Source organism: Hyla sarda, chromosome 6 (assembly GCF_029499605.1).
Source record: "Hyla sarda isolate aHylSar1 chromosome 6, aHylSar1.hap1, whole genome shotgun sequence".
In the NCBI taxonomy this organism is placed as follows: Eukaryota; Metazoa; Chordata; class Amphibia; order Anura; family Hylidae; genus Hyla; species Hyla sarda.
In genome coordinates, this window is record NC_079194.1 from 113,205,473 (window position 1) to 113,229,440 (window position 23,968).

Sequence of the window (23,968 nt, forward strand, 5' to 3'; positions counted from 1 at the left end):
TTCGGTGACGTTCTGACCCCCTTCTTCAGTAGCTTACTTCTAAAGACCGTACTCAACTTTTCTTTATTTAATCACAAATTTTCCTGGACATTTTGGTATTGTATTTCCTTTAGCGGATAACCTTGACACGTGTATTGTGAGCTGCATGTACTCCCTTTTGTAACTTCCCGACAATCCAATTAGTTTTGCTACAGCAAGTTTAGCAAGCTGAGAGATGAGGAGGTGTTTGTTGGGGACCCCATACTGCAGGGCTGCTTGTGCCAGTCTGTAGAGCCTAAAGCTAGTCATCATTCTATCATCCATTATGTCAGTGCATTTTCATGTTATGACTTATATTATTTTACAGGGATCTGTAGTGTATAATAGCATTAATGCAAGACCTGGCAATGACTTTAATGTCACTTCCTATACAAACCCAAGGTATTTTGAGGAACTTCATGTGCACCATAGCTTGCCAGGTAAGAGGCAAAAGTAGTAAATATATTCTCCTAAATAGAGAGAAGTATTATAGTAGTTATATTCTTGTACATAGAGGGAAGTATTATGATGTTTTACATAGGGGGAAGTATTAGTATTTAAATTCCAGTACACTGCAGGAAGTATTAAAATAGTTATTATATTCTTGTACATGAGAGAAGTATCATAAATAGTTATATTTTTGTTCATATGACACTGTATTATATTAGTTATATTCTTGTAATATTATAGTAGTTATATTATTGTCCATAAGGGGCCGTATTATAATAGTTATATTAGGAGACAGTATAATAGTAGTTAATCTTGTTCATAGGGGCAGTATTATTGTTGTTCAGAACTTCAGAATCCGAGAAATGTTACAGCAATAGATAATAGGAATTTCTCTTTAAATCCTAATCAATTTTCAAAGTATTTTACTCAATGTTTATTATTTTTGTAGGTTGCACAGAGCTGGATCCCAAGGAAAATATTGTGGAATGTGAAGGTAAATTTAAATAAATGTATTTAATATTGTTCTAAAATATTGAGTGGTGATGTTCAGCTTGTGGTTTTCCATCAGTTGCAAAACTATAGCTCCGAGAACGCCCCCATAGTTGCAGACTATTACGGTATATCTCTAAAAGTAAATTAGAATGAACATTCTTGTTTTCCGTGCAGCACCCAGCCTGAAATTTGATGTTGGAGATGATGTGTCTGTTGGCGTACTTAACGGGACCTCTGACAGGAACATAAAATTACGGGTCTTTCTTAAATCCAGAAATAAAAGAAATGACACGATACATATTTTAGTGAGTATTGTTGGCAAATACAACAGCAGTTAATAATATCTAGAAAGAAAATTGGAATGTAGGTGTATGCTTGAGTAAAAAAGATTAAATAGATAGATATGAGATAGATATGAGACAGATAGATAGATATGAGATAGATAGATACGAGATAGATAGATATAGATATGAGATAGATAGATAGATAGATAATAGATAGATATGAGAGTGATAGATAGTTGATATGAGATAGATAGATATGAGATAGATAGATATGAGATAGATAGATATAGATAGATATGAGATAGATAGATAGTTGATATGAGATAGATAGATATGAGATAGATATGAGATAGATAGATGATAGATAGATATGAGATTGATAGATATGAGATAGATAGATATGAGATAGATAGATATGAGATAGATAGATAGTTGATATGAGATAGATAGACAGATATGAGATAGATAGATATGAGATAGATAGATATGAGATAGATAGTTGATATGAGATAGATATGAGATAGATAGATATGAGATAGATAGATAGATATAGATAGATATGAGATAGATATGAGATAGATAGAAATGAGATAGATAGATAGATAATAGATAGATATGAGATAGATAGATAGTTGATATGAGATAGATATGAGATAGATAGAATTATATTAGATAGACAGATAATAAATAGGTAGAACACATAAATAAAAGTTTTAATTAAATATTTGTTTCTTTCAGCATGGAGAAGAACGTTTCCTTATTCCCAAAGCAGATATCGTTCCATGTTTGTGTTTTGAGGTAAGTTACCTTATTCTGCATTCGCATTGGTTCTAGATAGAGGTTTGAGCATTTTCTCTTTGTGAATAGCACTTTAACTAGTCTTGTGGTTGACTACCGTATATACTCGAGTATAGGCCAAGTTTTTCAGCACGATTTTTTGTGCTGAAAACGCCCCCCCCCCCCCCTCGACTTATTCTCGAGTGAACTCTGCGCCTTTCAATCCCTTTCAGTGGTTTTCAACCTGCGGACCTCCAGATGGCTGCCGGGCATGCTGGGAGTTGTAGTTTTGAAACATCTGGAGGTCCGCAGGTTGAAGACCACTGCTGCCTTCGTCATCATCCAGACCCCCCCTTTAGTTTTCTACTCACCTCCCCTCGGAGGGAAGGAAGGGTGAGCTGGTCCGGGACATCTATGCTGCAGGGACTGTCCCGTGGGGAGGGTTAGTCGTTCCGGGCTGTCCCTCTTCTTCGCTCCGGGCCTGGCCCTGGACTAGTGACGTTGCCTTGACGACGACGCACAGGGACGTCCCTGCGCATGAACATCCCTGTGCGTCGTCGTCAAGGCAACGTCACTAGACCGGGACCGGAGTGGAGAAGAGGGCCTCCCGGTGAAGATGGACAGCCCGGAACGACTAACCCTCCCCACCGGACGGTCCCTGCAGCATAGATGGCCCGGACCAGCTCACCCTTCCTTCCCACCGAGGGGAGGTGAGTAGAAAACTAAAGGGGGGGTCTGGATGATGACAAAGGCCGCAGTGGTCTTCAACCTGCGAACCTCCAGATGTTTCAAAACTACAACTCCCAGCATGCCCGGACAGCCGACGGCTGTCCGGGCATGCTGGGAGTTGTAGTTTTGCAACATCTGGAGGTCAGCAGGTTGAAGACCACTGATTGAAGGGATTAACAGGCGGTGATGATGAAGGGGGGGGTGATGACAGGGTGATGATGACGGGGGTCTGGATGATGACAGGGTGATGATGACGGGGGTCTGGATAGTGACAGGTGGTGATGATGACAGGGGTCTGGATGATGACAGCGTGATGATGACGGGGGTCTGGATAGTGACAGGCGGTGATGATGACGGGGGTGATGACAGGAGGGGATGATGTATTTCCCACCCTAGGCTTATAATCGAGTCAATAACTTTTCCTGGGTTTTTTGGGTGAAATTAGGGGCCTCGGCTTATATTCGGGTCGGCTTATGCTCAAGTATATACAGTGTTATTTCAATAGGGAATGATGATAAGCTGCTTGCGATATCTTTGGCTCCGCTTAGCCTCGACTCCCCCCCCCCCCATATTTGCTATTCAAACAGGAGATGTTAAGGCTGAACAGTTGTTGGTAAACCCTGAGATCACACGTAGCTCACATGTATCCCAGCTTCGGTTTTTAAATGTTTCAAATGAATATATAAACTGATAAATGTAACTTATCATGTTGTTCTTTGGCAGGCTAGTTACAGTCATCTGAATGATGGAGTCAGAAACGCATACTGCCCATTTACAAACTGTATGTATATAAACTTAATATACTTTGTTACTGAATAATGTAACTTATGGCTTTGGTTCCATAGCAAGTTTGTTTTATGATGTTGCAATCTCAAGGTTTCTCTATGGGAAAAAAACAAAATTTATATACGATCAAATTTTATCAAAGATTATAATTTAGCTCTAGCCAATGTGTGATGATTTTAATATAACCCATATGTGGTGGCCCAGGACAGGAGTTGTCATCCTGTATACCTGCCCGTCCTGTGTGGCGGATTCCATTTCAGTGTTCTCCTGGGTCCACATCCCTCCTATGGACTGTAAAGTGTTAAAAGTTCTCATGTTATATGCTTTTTTATCTTTTGATGCATTTATCACTTTAAATACTGTTGTTAAGGCCTCTGTTACCAAGGAAGGTGCAAGGTGACCAGGTGACTTGTTGGTGATCTATGGGATCCCTCCAAATTGCTCCCATATATATATATATACCAGGGAGGAGCTAGCATAGTCAGTTCAGAGCAGATCTAGCTGAGGTACAGTCAATTGAAGACCTGAGAAGTAGTCTGGTGTTCCTGAGGGAGACCAAGGCCTAGTCACGCAGCCACGCAGCTACTACCAGTTAACCCCCTGCAGGTGAAAATCAGAGCCTGGTGGTAAGCACAAATACAGGGGACCAGTCTAGTGCAGATAGTCAAGTCTGTCATTTACTAAAATCAGCGTGGGTTGCACAATTCAGTCCAAGTCCACTACAAGTCCCAGTGAGCCAACACACCTCCTAAAGTTCACTGAGCATCTCCTTGGGCATAAACTGAGCTGTAAAGACTTTAACATCTGTCTAACTCAGTAAAGTGCCGTTGTTCCGTAACCTTGCATCGGAGTAATTATTTGCCCCGCACCTAGCCCAGGAACCAGCGGCCATACCTCGGGTGGTGTAAAGGATAACCACGCCCTGGTGTCACGAACACATAGGGTTAATACCATCTACCCTAAGGGTTAACAACATCTGCCCTTCCAACACCCTGCACCACACATATGCTATAGAATAACCAGTAATTTACATCCATGATTTATTCTTCATCCGTTCCTGGAAAAGCCGGATAACTATCATGTGGGGTTGGCACTCAGCTTTCCTGGAGAGGATACAGTGGAGGATATTTTGTTGCATATTTTTGGAAATGTCTTCTTCGAGATTTCGGGAAAGCTGAATGGCGGCTCCTGTGAGATCTGTAATGGCAGCTAGTGACCTTGCGTTTCTTTGGGTACTTATGTAAGGAAAGAAGTACAATTTGACATAAGAGGATGTGGCTCAGGGACTAAGGGTCCTATAACATGGGGGGATTAACATCTCAACTCATGATGATTGAGTAGCTTTGACCAATCAGAAAATCATTGTCCCTATTAGATGGGAATATGTGTGGTCTACGGGTGATCATTAATGCTTGAGCCCCTAATGTGTAATAATCAGAATCAAAATAACATTTTTATTTATTTCAGATACAGAAGAGAAGATGCTGAATGAGTCGGCTCTTGTTGTGAAAATAGAGTCCAACATGCTGCTCTATAACCTGTCAGCAACCTGTAATCTGTCCGCCAAATTTTTACTTTGTTGGAAACCCAACGATAATTCAGAATGCCATGAAATTCCTTACACCAGGCAGGAGATTCAGAGCGAGGTGAGGTATTGAACACAATAGGCCTCATTTACCAAAACACAGAAAAAATTAGTCAGAGCCTACCTTTCATTTCTTACACTCTGAAAAAAATGACAACTAAGCTCTTAAAGGGGTATTCTGTCCAAATACATCTTATCCCCTATCCAAAGGATAGGGGATAAGATGTCTGATCGCAGGGGGCCCGTCGTGATCTCCATGCAGCACCCGCATTCTATGCGGGGCAGAATCTCCAGTCTCAGAAACCTCTTGGTTTCCGGGACTGGAGACGAGATGTCACACCACGCCCCCTCATGACGTCCCGCCACGCCCCCTCCATTCGTGCCTATGGAGTTACATCACATCTCCAGTAGTGTTGAGCGGCATAGGCCATATTCGAATTTGCGAATATTCGCGAATATATGGACGAATATTCGCCATATATTCGCGAATATTCGCATATTCGTAATATTCTCGTTTTATTTTCGTATATACAAAAATTAGCATAAGCGAAAATTCGCATATGCGAAAATTAGCATATGCAAATTTTCGCATGGGCGAATATTCGCACACCAGTCTCACACAGTAGTATTAGAGCCTTCTTACACCACACAAGCTGGAAGCAGAAAGGGATGATCACTGTGATGTGTACTGTGAAAAAAAAACAAAAAAAAAAAACGAATATTCGTAATTACGAATATATAGCGCTATATTCGCGAATATGCGATATTCGCGAATAAAATTCGAATTGCGAATATTCGCGAGCAACACTAATCTCCAGTCCCAGAAACAAAGAGGTTTCTGAGACTGGAGATGCAGCCCCGCATAGAATGTGGACACTGCATGGAGATCGCGGGGGGTCCCAGATCCCTGCATGACGTCCCGCCACGCCCCCTCCATTCATGCCTATGGAGTTACGTCACATCTCCAGTCCCGTAAACAAAGAGGTTTCTGAGACTGGAGATACAGCCCCGCATAGAATGTGGACACTGCATGGAGATCGCGGGGGGGTCCCCTTTAATGGTTGGGATGGGCACACAGTTTTTTATACTTCACAACAGCCCTGTTGTGACCATCCAGTAATACAGAAAAATCTCCCAACAATCATGATTTTGGTGAGAAAACCCCACTAAGTGGGCTGCAAAAGGGAAGGTGTTAATACAAAAATGGGTGTTCTATGGTCATTTTATGGGAAGGCACTCAAATGTCCCAATTCCACTATTTAAACATTGGCAACAAAAGAGCTTAAAGCAATTTACATAAACAAAAAGAGCTTCGGTGTCCCTTAATTTTGGAATTCACATTTTTCTGTGTTCAACCTTCATGTTTTAACTGTCTTTGCCTGTTTTTTTCCAAATTCCTTTTATTTGAGTTTGACTTCATTATGACTTTGTATTAACGTTGGCTTTTATGACCTGTGCAAAGTTCATGTCCACGCATTAACCTCTTCATCGTCCCTTGGAATGTGGTAAAGGTTGATAGAGCAGCCATAATTGTTACAAATAGAGTATAAAGTTTTAGGCTTGTGCCTATTAAAGTGATATTCCAGTTACACATAATATGCCAGTGATATTCCAGTTACAGCATATAAATCAGCATTATTGTATGACAAAAAGTTCTATTATACTTTGTGTATAATTCCCCACAGTTTTCAGTACTTCTGCATTCTGTTCTTTAAATTGGAAGCTTAAATTTTAAATGGAGGAACTAGAGGCACAACGTAAAGCTCTTGACCCATAAAATCTGTAACAGTGCCCCACAACCTACCATGTGCCATACTGGCGATATGACACCTGGAACCCAGAATCTTTTTAAGGCATACCATATTATAAAGGTGTGCTCCCATAGGTTCTTGACAGGGGCATACCTAATGCCTGCAGGTCTGAAATATGAATCTGTATCAAAAGCCATGTCAATAAATGATTTTAGGGGACCTGGCTAGTGTTGTTCTAGGGTATTTGCAAAAAGTGGAGTAGATGAACATCTTTTTTACTCCATTAACTTATGTGGTGAAAACTGTGAACCTGCTCCAAATGTATTATGCAGGGCATGTTATGAATATGGTTCTGATCACATTTCTTACATCATTAATCCACTTTGTATGGTGCCTCCACTGCCACTTTTTGTGTGAATTTTTAAACCGCGGACAAATGTGCCACTTTTCGATAATGCTGTCCACAGTCAGTCTGTAAGCCAAGGCAGGGCTGTAGATTTGCGCTTAAGTTAGCGACAGACTAAAAAGTTGCACATCATAAATCCCTGACCACTGCAAAAACTCAAAACATGTCTACCACAGAAAAAAACAAGAGCACGTGTAAATGAAAAATCAGACATAAATACTCCCCAATGTACCTTGTTATGGAGGAAAACTACAGCTGAACAATGGACTTGAGTGTGCATATGGGAGTTTGTACCAGGCGTGTATGTTTTAGTGTGTTTGTTTGTCTGTGAGCTCCTCCTTGACTAAATCTTCTTACTGTTTGCTTACTATAATTTTGGTCATGCACTGTATGTCTAATACAAAGGAATGGTAAAGCTGCACACCTGTCACCATTGTGCAATGTGTATACAGGATTATTACTATTTTTATAGTGAACTTGGCGCCAGGATGCTCTACATATTGTAACGGGTAAAACACATCTTCAAACACAAGTGAAAGTACTATGAACGTGAAACAGAGTAAATGGCTGACTGATAAAGAGGGGGAGGGGACCTTGCCTACGTGGGTTTACAATCTTACAAGGGGATGGGAGAGCAACAGTAGGTAAGATAGACAGTTGGTTGTGGTGACCCACGGGTTTATGGCGGGACCACGGGTTTAGTGGTGTGAGTGGTGGGATCAGATGGTATTAACCCGGGGGGCATGATGTTGTTAACCCCCTAGTGTTTGTGAAGCAAGTGTGGTTTTAGGGTTCGAGAACACCACACGCCCGGTTTCTCCGCTATCCCAGTTGCTAGTAGTGAAATGAGAGTCCACAATCAGTTATGGTCAAACGGAGGCTTTACTGAGTATAAGACAGATGGAATTATCTTCACAGCTAAGGCCAGATTTCCCAGAGAGGTGGCCAGGACCCAGAAGGACCTCGCAGCTTGCTGGACCAATATACTTGTAATTAACTTGACTTGAGATTGGACTTGACTTGACTATATGCAGGACTTGACTACTTGTAGTAACATCAGACATAGACTTGAGACTTACTGGAATGACTGTAGCATTTGGGGTCTTCCAGATGCTGAACACTAGCACTTAGATCTCTGGTGTTTGCTGTACTCAGTCAGGTAGCAGGTGGTAATCCATGATATATTGGATTTGGTGAGGGGGCTGGATGATTGTGAGCATTCGAGAAGGAAGGTGAGGAAAAAGGACAACATTAGGTGGGCTGGAGAAATAAATACTTGGTGTCAGGTTTGGTTTGGGGAAGGTCAGAGAGTTTGAAGCATAGTACAGTTACAAGGATTAACAAAATAAACATTAGTGAATTGCTATATGTAAGAGGGGAGTTTGGGCATGGATAGGATCAATTACCTTCTGTTGCATTTTCGTTCAATTCTGTTTTTAATTCTGCTGTCTCATGTTGACTGCCATCATTTAGACTAAGAGCACAGTCTGACCATGGTGACAGGATGACCTGTACTATTCACCTGGAAGGCAGTGTTGTGTGATTGTCTATTTCCTGGGAATTAGGTAAATGACACACCATCCGTTTGCATAGGAGGAATTTATAGTCACACAGTGATAATACATAACCCCTGTCAACTAAATACATGAGATGGATTACAAGGATTAATAGGATACATCACATGCATTTTGTGAATATATAGGAAGCATTACTTGGGATTGCTGTATGTCATAGAATGGCCTTCACTGATTTCACATTTGCTTTTAACAGGTCATTGGATCCCTGAAGCTGGATCATCTGCACCCTTCTCTATGTTTACAGGTACAAGATGATAAAATAAAGCGCCGTGAAGTGGCTGAGGTTACAACATCATGTTCTGAACATTAGATATACTGAGATATACTAATATTATCTGGAGAGTAGTGTGTTGATAATGACCAGGGAAAAGGAGACAAGGTGGAGGCCATAAACTGAGAGGTAGAAGGCTGAAGGCCCCCAGTAGTATTGCAGGGTAGAGTTGTTTTTGTTCTTTGAGGGAACATGTTCTTCCTACTCAAATAACTGTGTTAGTGATGAGAGCGTTGTAAGGGACATTTTCATGACTGTTAGAAGGGTCCTCTGACATTAGGCTGATGTGGAAAGGGGCAGTCAGTATTGGTTGGCATTATAGGATTGTACATATTAACCTGATTAAAACATAGGACTTTTAGTAACATGTAATATTGTTTATAGGTGTCGGTTAAAAAGAAAATCAATCACACCTTCTGTTTACCCGTGAATGGTAAGTACTGAAGTACTGTCACATGCACAGACACTGTAAAGATCTACTGTGTATATACCATCAGCTGTCAATAGACAACCAACTGCTATATGACGCCACTGGTGCAGACAGATTCCATCCTCCTGGATGTGGACATGAAATTGACAAAAGTCTTATTTGTATAGCATACATGCCCAGGGATTAGATAATTCACTCTAACACGGTTGACTCAGAGATTAAGGGGGTCCGCCCCAGAAATGCTGTTGCGTCGATGGGAGAGTTGGATACTGGCCGAGATTGCAGCTTGCCATGTCTGTCTATACTTTATTTCTACTAAATCTATACCTGAGAATGCTTGAAGAAAAGAATAATGGAACGATCTCTTCTGAAACGTGAGTGACTGCCCGTGCTGGGTATACAAATCTTTCTTAGTCAACCGTGTTAAAGTGAATTAAAGTGAAATATGATCAGCAGGACTGTGAAGCTTTTGTTGTATAATGAAAATTCTTAGTTGGTCAAGTTATTGTTTCCAACTGCTTCATTTACAAACAAACAAAATACCATTGCGCTCCCGGTGTAGTATATTCTAGAAACCTAGGAAACCTGCCACCACATCTGTAGTGCCGGACTAACCGATCTAGGTTCTGCTATAGGATAGGCACAACTCTATATGAAGCCTGAGGTTTGTAAAGGGAGATGTGCAGTATGCAGCTCAATACCCCTTATCAGTATACCTTTAGGTGTAGAAATGGAAATAGACGTAGACAGCAACAAAAAAGGGGGGGGGGTGTCTCAAATGAGCTCTGCTGATTCAAGGAGTTATGAAAGGGACACCTCCAATGTACAGGACTTTTTTATTAAGATAAAATGATGTTGGACCGGTTCAGTATAATTTTTTATCTGTGAAAAATAAGAAATAGTCTTGTGCATTGATGGTGTCCCTTTCATCACTCCTTGAAGCAGCAGCGCTAATTTTCGACCCCCCTTTTTGCTGCTGTCTACGTCTTATTCCAATAGGGGCTCCACTTATATCTGGCAGAAATAAAGGACCTGAGAGGTAAAAATCTAACCAATCAGAGCCCCTGAAGACCCAATAGGCATTAGAATAAAGCAGATCTACTCATGATGAGTGATTGATATCTACTCCTGTTCTCTATCACAGCGACAAAGCAGAAGAGTTATGAAACCACCGTCCTTGTCCTGAAGCAGAAACATGAAAACACTTCTTTCTGTTTTGTGGGAGAAAACAAGTGCATTACATTGGAAAATACAACCATCCAGGTACTAGATCCTTTTCCTACAATCCTTAGTGATCTGCTGACCAATAAACGTTTAGGCCAGGGATCAGTAATAAGTTCTCCCACTTGTTGTTACACAGGGAGAGACACAGGATAACAGTTTCACATAGAGTAGCATTAGAGTAGTAATGTGTACAAATTAAAAAACAATCAGTGGGCGCTGCAGTTCTATCATATTTCTAGTGGTTTCTATGAGTGGGAAAACAAGAAGAATGTCTCTAATAGCGTTGGATTATGTTATCCAAGTCAAGTAGAACTCTTTTTGGAGGCATCACATAATGTTCTCTTATAAAACCCTGCTCATACAGTTTAACTGTTTGACACATTGTTAGTGTTACTAACCTATAACCATGGGGTCCCGTGATGAGACCAATATTCCTCTCGTCCTTTACCAATGGTGGCAGCAAAGAGAACTAACATTAACCCTTACGCATAGTGTATGCTGAAATGACAGACAAAAGAGCTACAATACATGCTCTATCCAGTCACAGATTTAGACTTATTATACCTTTGTAGTTGGGACACAGGTGTCAGGACACTGCATATCTCCTTAGATCACTAGATCTCCATCATGCTGTAGAAGACAGGTTCCTTAGACTTACAATGGAGCCCATCAAAAGTTACAGGGATAACTATAAATCATGGAAGGATGCCATGCTTACTGATATATGGGCATCCTCTATGTTTAGAGGAAAGAAGGTTTCTATACCAGCACAGACGGGGGTTCTTTACAGTAAGAGCAGTGAGACTGTGGAATTCTCTGCCTGAGGAGGTGGTCATGGTTAACTCTGTAAAAGAATTTAAAAAAGAAGATCTGGATGCATTCTTGGAGAATAATAACATCGCTGGTTATGGATACTAGATCTATAGGGACAGAACGTTGATCCAGGGATTTATTCTGATCGCCATATTTGGAGTCGGGAAGGAATTTTTACCTCTAGTATGAGGGTTTTTTGCCTTCCTCTGGATCAACTCAGTAGGGACTCATTAGGGTTATAGGTTGAACTTGATGGACTCTGGTCTTTTTTCAACCTTATGAACTATGTTACTAAGCAATGAAGCCACAATGTGGTGTGGGGTAGGTTGCTAAGGTTAAGAGCTTTTGGCCAAAATATCAACTAATCCCTAATGTTTATCACTTTACAGTCTGGCCTTGCGATTTGGGTGGAGGGGAGTAAGGTGAGTACCTTGTGTAAGCAAAATACTACGCAGCCATTCCGCCCACAACTAGATTAACTCTTTTTCCCTTTCTAGATGACAAGAGAAGCACAATTCCTTGAGCGGAAGGTAGTAGAGGATATCATCACAGAACAATGTATAAGGGTAAGATTGGATCATACTGTACTATCACTTTACTGTGGACTTAAATTTTTTTTTTCCAGTTTCTTGTAATTAAAGTGGTTATCCAGGACAAAAAAATAAATAAATTAAAATAGCTCCACAACTGTCCTGGCAGTATTCAAGCTCAGTTCTATTGAAGTAAATGGAGCCAAGTTGTAATACCAATCACAACCTGTGGACAGATGTGGTGCTGCTTTTGGAAGAAATCAGCTTTTTTATTCTAACCCTGGATAATCCCTTTAAAGTTCATTCATTCTATAATGAAAACTTCTACAACTTTCTTAATATATTCGATTTCCATTATCTCTGCTTGCTGTCAACAAATGACAACCTTCTTTGTTACATCCAGATAATCCTTACATGTATAAGCTTAATATTTCTCACAATTTAGAGTCTACTACAAAAGCTCCCCTAGTGCAGGTGAAATATATATCGATCTATAGTTCAGATCACATGGAATACATGGCATTACCTAGTCTGCATCCAGTTGTAGAGGAGAATCCAGCTGTGCGAAGTTTTAGATGTGTGATGTCGCGCTTACTGATAATAAACAGAGACTTTGAAAATGGTGAAGAACTGAGACATAAATGAAAGTTATGTTAGAAAGCTGTGTTCCTATCTGCTCTACACATTGATGCTATCATTATCGTTCTTTATAGATCTTCAGATCTGGTAAAAATCACGAGTTCTATGCCTGCAATGTGACTAAGTGTAAGTACAGTAGTGTACGGTTGTGTATATATGTATTGTTATATGTTCATTCCACAGATTTTCAATGAAATGCTATTATATTAGATGACTATTGTGCAGTGTGGACAATTTCCACAGAATCAGGTGGTAGTCACATGTCTATGAAGGTCATAAGAAAACCTAGGTATTGGATCCTATTCCTTCAACACTCAGTGATCTACTCTCATAACTGCAGCCTTTCTGTTTCCTTCAATGAGCCAATTGATCAGGAGAAGCCAACCCAAAAATACATAAGATTCCCATGCAACTTAGACTTAAATCGTAATTGGTAACCCCCTGACCCTCCACCTGGGTTGGGTGGGTTGGATTTTTAATGGCTGACCATATTGTCCTGGGATAGATTAACCGCTGCTGGCTTACCCCTTATCGGCCAAAAGTAATTGAAAGTGTATGGCCACTATTAGTCTAAAGTGAAAAATGTCATCTTAATGGAGTAACTCCAGAAAATAGTTTAGTATTGCGTTCTACAGTGTAGGTGATTATTGTAAATATTGTGATGCCATTTTATTTCCATTGACTTCTATGAGGAAAAAAAAAGTTACTTTTAAGCCCCCTACCTCCTTCCACCACTTCCATATGCATCTGGGGTACTAGATAGGTCAGTAACCCCCATCTCACATGCAGGCGAGCTGGCGGGGGGGGGGGGGGTACTGAATTGTTGGCGGACTCCTTATCATTCATGGCTAACAAAGGACCCTACACATACCTCCCAACATTTGAATTGACACTCTGCCCTGTTCTAACAGAAACGTCTACCAAATATTTTTTTGTAAAATTTGCAAACATGAATTCGCTTTAAAGTTGAGTTTGCCAGATCCTATGGCTTGTGTACATTGACAGGTGAAGGTGTGGTCCATAGTAGTTGTATGAGTTGCCTCTATGAGTGCATTCAACAAATTGTATTTAAAGGAGTACTCCGCTGTAAACATCTTATCCCCTATCCTTTGGATAGGGGATAAGATGTTTACAACGGAGTAGCCTTTTAAGTGTGTATCCCAATAGTGCAGTATTACTATTTCTTTGGAGGTGCCATAAATTTCCTATCATTTATTGTATATTCTTCTATTTTTTTTTACCACTATAAATTTTCCTCATTGCAAAAATACACTGAGCTCTTTCTTTTGCTTGAGGGGAAAATGTGTGGTATTTGCAACCGACTGACATTCTAAGCTGTTACTGACCCATAACCTTAGGATTACGGGCAACACAAAAAAGGGAAGTAAAACAGATAGGTTCACACAAGGATGGATTGGAGGTTATTCAAAGAAAAATGTCAACTTAAAGGGGTACTCCGGGGGAAAACTTTTTTTTTTTTAGATCAACTGGTGCCAGAAAGTTAAAGGGGTACTCCGGTGCTTACACATCTTATCCCCTATCCAAAGGATAGGGGATAAGATGCCTGATCGCGGGAGTCCCGCAGCTGGGGACGCCCGTGATCATGCACGCGGCACCCCGTTTGTAATCAGCCCCCGGAGCGTGTTCGCTCCGGGTCTGATTACGATCGACCGCAGGGTCGGCAGCGTGTGACGTCACGCTTCCGCCCCCGTGTGACGTCACGCTCCGCCCCTCAATGCAAGCCTACGGGAGGGGGCATGATAGCTATCCGGGGACTGATTATAAACGGGGTGTTGCGTGCATGATCACGGGCGTCCCCAGCTGCGGGACTCCCGCGATCAGGCATCTTATCCCCTATCCTTTGGATAGGGGATAAGATGTTTAAGCACCGGAGTACCCCTTTAAACAGATTTGTAAATTACTTCTCTTAAAAAATCTTAATCCTTCCAGTACTTATTAGCTGCTGAATACTACAGAGGAAATTCTTTTCTTTTTGGAACACAGTGCTCTCTGCTGACATCATGAGCACAGTGCTCTCTGCTGACATCTCTGTCCATTTTAGGAACTGTCCAGAGCAGCATATGTTTGCTATGGGGATTTTCTCCTACTCTGGACAACTCTCAAAATGGACAGAGATGTCAGTAGAGAGCACTGTGCTTGTGATGTCAGCAGAGAGCTCTGTGTTCTAAAAAGAAAATAATTTCCTCAGTAGTATTCAGCAGCTAATAAGTACTGGAAGGATTAAGATTTTTTAATAGAAGTAATTTACAAATCTGTTTAACTTTCTGCCACCAGTTGATTTATAAAAAAAAAAAAAAAAAAAAGGTTTCCACCGGAGTACCCCTTTAAAGAGTACCTGTCATGATCTTGTTAAATTTTATAATCCTCCCAGTTCACTGCCCCCATCATGATAAACCATAGCCTGCCTTTATTTTTTTTTTGAGAGTGCCCATTTAAAGTTATTGGACTTGACCGCACACAAAAGAATAGTGATGTTTTTTGTCCAATATTTTGAATCCGCAACAGAGGCCACCAGTGGAGCCTCTGACACAGATGTGAACCAATCCTTATGTGTATGGGGGACTCAAGACACATCTTTTAAACAGGCCTATCACATTTCCAAATAATTTTTATTAATCCTTAATTTAGCTGTTCTCGCACACTCCTTGTGCCCTAATGCACTATATACACAGATACCAGCTGGTGACTGGTTCACGCAGCTTTATGTGTACTACTGAACCAAGCTACAAATCAAGCCTTTTCCCTTTTTTTCCCATTTTATTTCCTTATAGAATGTAATGTCACCATTTTGTGTATACATGTATGCTCTTCAGTACTGAAAAATATTTGATTCTTTATAGTTAAAGATGCGGAATTGGTGGGGAATCCCCATGCGGAAATTCAGAAGTGTGAATGGGAGTGCAGAATCCCATAGAAGTCTATTGGGCTTTAAAGGGGTACTCCACTGGCCAGCGTTCGGAACATTTAGTTCCAAACACTGTGCGCCCGCTGCAGGGGTCGGCCATGCCCCCTCAGGCCACGCCCCCTCAATGCAATGCAGATCGCCACACCCCCTCCCATAGACTTCAGGGGGCGTGTGGAGTACCCCTTTAATTAAAGGTGGAATCTGCATGCGGAATCTGTGCGGAATTCTAAGGCAGAATTGTAGGAACACGGCCGAGGTCAGGATTAAAGTCTGTAGATAAATGCAGAAGCAAGGAGAAACACATAATCTTGGGAAGGATGGGATCACAAGGAGCATGCTGCACCTGAGATGCTGCTGTGTAGAGTCAGAAGAGCCATAAACTGAAGCAGCAGGACCACGGCCAGTGTCACAGGAGCAGAGGATGCATATAGGTGCGGTTTAATCAGATGCCGCAATGCTCCTGTGACATTGGCTGCAGTCCTGCCGGTTTAGCCAACCCGGTGAAGCCATGGTATCCAGTGGGGGATTAATGAAAGAACAAGGTGAGTAACAAAACTGCCAATTTTAAGACCCCAGTTCTAGTGATTGATAGAGATTCCAGTGGCCAAACTCCCACGTATCTAACATTTAGCACATATCCACAAAATAGGTTGGAATATCCCTTTAAATAATACAGCACCTTACAAAAGATTAGATACATTGTTATGTGACTGATTGTTGTACATGATACATACCTGATATTTGGGGTTATTGTTTCTATGCTGTTTCTTCAGATATAAGGACCAAATGGAACTGGTCCAGGGTGTTGTGCCTTTTGGCTGTCGCCAGCGTGCTGCTGATTCTACTCCTAAAAAATGAGAACCTCAAAAGTAAGCTTTATTTCATGATATTGTGTTGTACATTCATATTGGCTCAATGCTTGGGTTTGTATGCACATTAAATTCTGGTCCTAAAGGGTTTTCTGTGACTTAAATGGGTTGTTATAAAAGGACAACACATGTCCATATGCCTAATTAGGCTACCTTTGCTCCCCCCCTCTCTATTAGCCTGAGCAATGATTTGCTAATATAGATCAGCCCTTTCTCTAGTACATTGACCATGCCTGGTATTACATTTCCCCCATTCACCATATAATATTACATATTCCCTGTAGTGGCCATTGTAGGGGACGCGTGATCAGCTATTACTTCCCCCGGTGATATCAGCTGATTTCCAGGCCAATGGTAATTATTTCTTTTAATGATTTTCTTACTTGTTTTGCAGAATGGATAAAGGCAGTGACTGCAGAAAAACCCCTCAGTAAGTACCAAAATAAAATGTGAGTTCCAGGAATATCAAAACAATAATTAAGAGAGAAATGCAGCGGAAAACTTTTACCTACCCCTGTCCCCGGGCTGCAAAAACAAAAAACAAGCTCACCTTCCTACGTTCCCCCGTTGCAGCGGTATAGGCTTCCTGTTCCTCCAGCGCTGCTCGGGTCCCTGCTTCTTTGGCTCAAAACGTCACACTGCAGTTAGCGTATCGTCGGCCGCAGCAATGTCCCACCTCAGCCTGTGATAGGCTAAGCGCACAAGCGTCATGTAAGGAGCTGGCCCAAGCCCTGACCGCAGTGTGACGTTTCAAGCCTACGAAAAAGGGACACAAGGAGATCTGGAGGAACGGGATGCCTATACTGCCACAACGGGGGAACGTAGGAAGGTGACCTAACATTTGTTTTTGCTGTTTGGGCACAGGGGACGGTAAAAGTTTTCCGCTGCATTTCTCCTTTATTAATTTCCTGGATACAGTTCCTAGCCTGCTAGCATACATGTCTTATCTTGTTAGTGAAAAAGCACCTCACAACATTATCACCAATTACTGTATGTTAATCTATGAAGAGAAAATCATAATGCTTTTCAGTAAGAGAGCCTTCAGTGCATGTTAGAAGCGTTCCCATCCCATTCACTGTTGTGCCAGGGAGGATAGTTACCTGCCACCACTCCCTCTATGCCCTAGTATCACCGCTTCCATCCTCTGGTGTGGTCCTCTTCCTAAATGCTGGTGGGTGACGTGTCTCATATTGCTGGGCGCAATGATATCCCAACTCGGCCAGCCATAGGCTGAGCAGCAGTGTGACGTATTGAGCACAGGCACTGGTCTCCTTCTTGGTGTCATGGCTCAATATATCACACCACAACTCAGCTTATCCCCGACCAAGGTGGGACATCGCTGTGGCGGCAAAAACACTGAGCAACAGTATGACGTGTCAACCACTGTCAACCAGGAACAAGAATGCAGTGAAACCAGGGCACAGAGGGAGTGGCAGTACATAAGCCCAGGTTTTTGTATTATATTCCAGAGGCCTAGGGATAATGTTTAAAAAAAGTTCTATGCCAGAGTACCCCTTTAATTCTGGCAGGGCCTTCTGGTCCAGTAAGTCAGGGAATATCAGGACCTTTCTTCTCTTTGAAGAGAGCTTGCAGTAGATCACATCCCAGTGTGCTTTTTTGTATGACCCATCTCACAGGTTTCCCTTATGGACAAGTGATGCCATCTTTTTCACATAAGTTGTTTTTTGAGGGTAATTGCTCATCCTGCATCTATTGTTCAAGGAATAGCCTAAGAAATACACTAGAAACAAGCCTTTGAATCTAAGTTCCATTTATATATAAAAGTAATGAATGCTCAACTTTTTCTCCCCTCAGGTGACATCTTCAATAACCGTAGAATCTTGATTCTATATTCTCCTGACAGTCTGGAATATGAAAACCTAGTCCTGAAGTTTGCCTCTTCTTTAAAGGATCTACAGATGGATGTGGTCTTGGACCAATGGCATCGTGTCAAGATAAGTGAAATTCATCTCCTGCCTTGGTACCATCAACAAAAATCTATTGTTTTCGAGAAGGGAGGTTTGATCATCCTTCTTTTCTCTGAAGGAGCCAGAGACAAGTACAGAACATGGCAGAAACAGGATGTAACACAACGCATTGACCTCGGTCCTAACCAGTCTTTTGGAGCGGTGCTAAACTGTGTTCAGTCGGATTTTTGTAACAATAAGGCCAAAGGGCATTATATTGTTGCCACTTTCAGCCCTTCCTGTTCTGTCCCTGCACCATTTGACTCAGTCCCTGTCTGTGAGATACCATTATGTCTTGAAACATTATTAAAGGAAATTGCAGGGGTCAATGCCAAAAAACTTGGCTCTAAGCAAGTCAGACAGCTCTCTACTAAAATCCGGGAAAGACTCAACAGCAAAATCAAGCCAGAATCTGTGAATTCTAGTGTCGCTGTGGAATTACAGCCCTTAATGCAGGGCACAAGATAACATTTCATAGAACTATGGATGAGGATACAGGTACAAACAATGCTGAAGAGCAAACTAGACTGTGAACTGGTTGGGAGACAGTGTTTTCAAAAGCTGTTGAAGGAATCGAGATATCACCCAGAAGTGAACATTCCTCCTCTTGAGTAAAGTGTAGAAAATGTGAAATGAGTGTACGGCTGGCACCAGTTTTTAAGAATAACTTAAACTAAAACTAACATGTATGCTCATGTACATACTGTACACTAGATGGCACAGATACCATATTGAAGTTTAAATCTATGTTGAAGATAGTGGAGTCTAGTTGCCTCCAAAAATAAAGAAACTCGATTATGGTAGAGGCTCTTAAAGGGGTTTTCCACCATTAGGTAATTTTAGCATTTACCTGCCAGACAGTAATGGACGTGCTTAAGAAGGATCTGCCATCAAGGACAGGTACAGACACTATATTGTGAACTACACAACTTTACAGCCCCTGTAAGATAGTAAAATAATTTTAAAAAATCCTGGAATACCCATTTAAAGGAATGTTTAAAGGGGTATTCCAGGCAAAACCTTTTTTTATATATATCAACTGGCTCCGGAAAGTTAAACAGATTGGTAAATTACTTCTATTAAAAAAATCTTAATCCTTCCAATAGTTATTAGCTTCTGAAGTTTTCTTTCTAACTGCTCAATGATGATGTCACGTCCCGGAAGCTGTGCATGATGGGAGAATATCCCCATAGGAGCTGCACAGCTCCCGGGACGTGAGTCATCAGAGAGCAGTTAGACAGAAAACAACAACTCAACTTCAGAAGCTAATAACTATTGGAAGGATTAAGATTTTTTAATACAAATAATTTACAAATCTGTTTAACAAACCAGTTAATATATAAAAAAAAAAGTTTTGGCCTGGAATACCCCGTTAATGAGAAAGTAACCTATGGTATAAAAGTTTTTACGTTAAACAGATTTAAGATTTTTTTAAATTTTTTTTAACATTTTTTTATCTGCTAGCTGTATTGAAAAACAATCCTGAAATCTTGAAGTTTTCATTCTGGACACTAAGCCTAATAATAAGTTGATGCTTACTGTTTTGTGAAAAACACTGGTTAACAGTACTTTACTTATCATTACATGTGAGATTACACAGAGAAGTGAGACCAGTATAAAGATATATAGGTGATGGTTAGAGCTCAGTCTCCATCTGTCCCTGCACAGTGATCTCTAAAGAAGTCACAGAGCATGCCTAGAAATCTCCTATAAAATTGAATGGCCCCATTCAGTCTATATTCTGTGTATATGGGGCTTGATGTAAAGCATAGCTCTTACTGTTGTTGACAGCAGCTAAGACAGGATGGCTGACACCATGATAATTAAAACAAACACATTAAAATAGAAACAAATTAGAAAAAGAGCATGCTTCATTATTTGGTTCTAAAAAGTGAAAGTGTAGCAGGATCATTACAAGTCTGTGTATTTATGTGATTTTGGTTCTAATAAGTATGAAAAAAAATAAATAAACCAAAAAAAACTCAGAGATATATTAAGTTTAATGCCTTTGAAAAACAATCAGCTCCAAGTTTTATCATTTTAGCCTGCAGCCTCCATTGGAGGGAGCTCAAGAGCTTGTTGCATACTGCTATATTATTGGGCTTAATGTATAAACAGTATGCAGTAAGCCGCCAAGCTCTCACTAGATCCGACTTTCATCATTCAGTTCAGAAAAATAAAGCTGCGACCACTGTAAAGATATTAATATCCACAGAATAGGGGATAGGTAGCTGATCACGGGGTGTCCGACCACTGGGACCCCCCTTAATCTCTGGATCTAGACCCTGGCTCTCAGTAAGGAGTGTGTGTACAGCACTCTGGCATCTCCGGCGCTCCCATAGGAATGAATGGAGCAGGGAGGAGGGTCCCAGTGGTCGAACCCTAGCGCGATCAGCTACTTATCCATTATACTGTGGATAGGGGTTAAGATAGTTTTCATTAGACAACTCCTTTAAATAATATTTGACTTCCTGTTTCTCATTCAAGGGTGGGTTCACATGTAATTAATTTGCTGCGGGAAACCCACGGAGGATTAGTTACAGTACATGTAACCCTACCCTTATTCAGATAATAGACTGCTTTTTTTTTGTCAATCTCTGATATTCAGAGCATTTCCTATTTCTTATGCAACCCTGACAATTAGTTTCTATGAAACATGTCTGGAGTATTCATTGCTGTCTCTACTTGAATGTATGTTTGTAATTATTTCTTAATTTATGTTCTCATCTATGAAACTGGTTTAAGAAAATTGTAATTACAAAAGTAAAAAAAAAAAAAAAAAAAAAAAGGAAAATCTTTAATATAACAAAATGAAGGAAATAAAATTATTATTTTTGATAAGTAATTTTTCTCTGTTTTGTTGGATCTAGTACCTTTTGTTAACACATTGCCCATCTGCCAATTGACTGACTATCTACCATAATGGGCCGGGAAGAAGAGTAGATGAAGTAAGCCCAAGGTACAACTTGTTCAATTCCAGACACCATTTAAGTGCTATAAAATAGGGGGTGATCTTGTCCATATAGCCTTAAAGGGTTACAACAATTAAACAATGGGGGAGATTTATCAAAACCTGTCCAGAGGAAAAGTTGCCCATAGCAACCAATCAGATAGCTTCTTTCATTTTTAACAAGGTCTCTGCAAAAGGAAAGAAGCAATCCGATTGGTTGCTATGGGCAACTAGGCAACTTTTCCTTTGCACAGGTTTTGATAAATCTCTCATTTTGGTCCTACAGTAGGACAACATTTGGAAAGGGACCCTCACAAATGTATCATTGTTCTGTCTTATTCCACCTTCTTTTGCACTCTGCATTTGCTGTCTCTATGACACCTTCTGAAAAGGTGATAGCTGGGTAAAGCTGTGGCTGGCCGGGCATTTTTGTTGCAGCAGCTAATACAGGGCAAATGCACACGGCACATTACATTTCAGCTTATCTAATAAATGGTTGACCATGCAATACATACAGCACAATGGGCATGGTCGACCAGAACAACAGACACTTTAAACTTTAAAGAGTACATTTCATGATCTTGTTGAATGTTATAATCCTCCAGGTTCACTATCCCCATCATAATAACCCCCTCCCCCCTCTGCCTTTATTTTTATTATTATTTCGTTTTCTACCTTGATATTGCTCTGTATTTTCTGCTCAGTCAGATTCACAGATTGAGAAGGGGCGTTCCCCAGCAGGCGTGACATCATCTGAAGCATACAGGGGAGAACTTCCTCCCTCACTCTGCTTCACACAGCCCAGAGCAGTTCAGTGTGAGATGAGCTATGATTGACTAAGGCTGCACTCAGTACTCCAGACTGCATTTCCTGATTTTGGACTTCTGTGTCTGTGCAAGAGATAGGGGGAAATGTGCTCTGAACAAGTAAGGAGACACCTAGTGGCAGCTTTTTTAAACACAAATAAAACATAGAAAACCTCCTTTTTTTTTTTTTTTTTAAACAAAGTACATTAGAAAGATTTTTTTATTTACCATAAGGAGTGCAATAGCAAAAAAATTTTTTATGACAGTGCCCATTTAAACTTTTAGAGGAACTTAATAGTGGGGCACTCCTCTATATGACGGTTGATGCTGCCTTGATATTTATACCCATAAGGAAAGATATTGTTGTTGGTTCTTGGGTTTAAACTCTAGGTATTAAGTACTGTATACAGTCTGTTACATAGTTACATAGTTAGTACGGTCGAAAAAAGACATATGTCCATCAAGTTCAACCAGGGAATTAAGGGGTAGGGGTGTGGCGCGATATTGGGAAGGGATGAGATTTTATATTTCTTCATAAGCATTAATGTTATTTTGTTCCAGGAATGTATCTAATCCTGTTTTAAAGCTGTAAATTGTTCCAGCTGTGACCAGTTCCTGAGGTAGACCGTTCCATAAATTCACAGTCCTCACGGTAAAGAAGGCGTGTCGCCCCTTGAGACTAAACTTTTTCTTCTCCAGACGGAGGGAGTGCCCCCTCGTCCTTTGGGGGGGTTTAACCTGGAACAGTTTTTCTCCATATTTTTTGTATGGGCCATTAATATACTTATATACGTTTATCATATCCCCCCTTAAACGTCTCTTCTCAAGACTAAAAGTTGCAAAAGCTGGCTTCAGGTGTGAATTACGACTCCTACTGTAGATGTGTCATAGTGTCCAATACAATGGGTACAATGAAGTCCATGGAAATGCTCCAACCCCACAAGTGACATATTTTTTATTTTTTTTTGCAATGTAAACATTTAATGAAAGCATTGCCAATGTAAGATGACACACCCAGCCCTGTTTGTTCTAACAAGATTACTAGTGAATGGTGCCTTATAACAACGTCACAATCTGACGCATGGATTGTTTTTATCCACTGTTCCAGATTACCATGAGTACGTGTGTTTGATGAAAAAAATACACCTTTATGAAACCTACCAGGCAGCTGTAGGGAACATGCAACTGTGGTGTCCCAATACAGGAACACGTTCCTGTACTACCTGTAGGCCCTGTCAGGCTGAGTCCCTCAGTGACCTGGGGGCTCCCCTGCAGGGACTCCCCTTGTTCTCCTGTTAATTCAGTAAAAGTACATACACCAACTTTAAGAGCATAGACAGGATCCTTATGTCTAGATAGCATACAGGACCTTTGGAGGACTCAAGGACCTCTGAGTAATCCTTTCACATGTTATGTTATGCAGTTATATGATTTGTGGTAACATGTACTCCCAGAGAGCACCAGCTTTAACCTATGACCCACAGCTTGACCAATGGGCTATAGTCCAGCCCCCACTATATAAAGGGGTGGCCATCTTTAATTAAATCTCTTGGAGTCTACCATCTGATCTGATAACAAGTCTTTGCTGAGGCAGCAATCACCAGAGGCCTTCGAGTCAAGTGTTCAGCATCTGGAGGTCACAAGGCTACAAGTCTCTCCAGTAAGTCTACAAGTCTATGTCTGCTGTC

At 40.9% G+C, this 23,968-nt stretch overlaps 1 protein-coding gene across 3 annotated transcripts in view; it reads left to right on the forward strand.

Annotated features, from left to right (window-relative positions):
* The window catches only part of IL17RC (interleukin 17 receptor C), a 57,580-nt gene extending 36,228 nt beyond the window's left edge, over positions 1-21,352 (forward strand). For all 3 annotated transcript variants that reach the window (XM_056524727.1, XM_056524728.1, XM_056524730.1), the window contains exons 6-20: positions 347-458; positions 917-961; positions 1,135-1,265; positions 1,983-2,042; positions 3,474-3,531; positions 5,004-5,182; positions 9,049-9,099; positions 9,511-9,559; positions 10,701-10,819; positions 11,983-12,015; positions 12,091-12,159; positions 12,837-12,888; positions 16,462-16,557; positions 16,952-16,987; positions 18,373-21,352. In XM_056524727.1, the coding sequence (XP_056380702.1) occupies positions 347-458; positions 917-961; positions 1,135-1,265; positions 1,983-2,042; positions 3,474-3,531; positions 5,004-5,182; positions 9,049-9,099; positions 9,511-9,559; positions 10,701-10,819; positions 11,983-12,015; positions 12,091-12,159; positions 12,837-12,888; positions 16,462-16,557; positions 16,952-16,987; positions 18,373-18,992 (1,710 nt within the window). In that variant the 3' untranslated portion in view covers positions 18,993-21,352. The remainder of the gene's footprint in view (positions 1-346; positions 459-916; positions 962-1,134; positions 1,266-1,982; positions 2,043-3,473; positions 3,532-5,003; positions 5,183-9,048; positions 9,100-9,510; positions 9,560-10,700; positions 10,820-11,982; positions 12,016-12,090; positions 12,160-12,836; positions 12,889-16,461; positions 16,558-16,951; positions 16,988-18,372) is intronic.
* Positions 21,353-23,968: the final 2,616 nt, after the last annotated feature.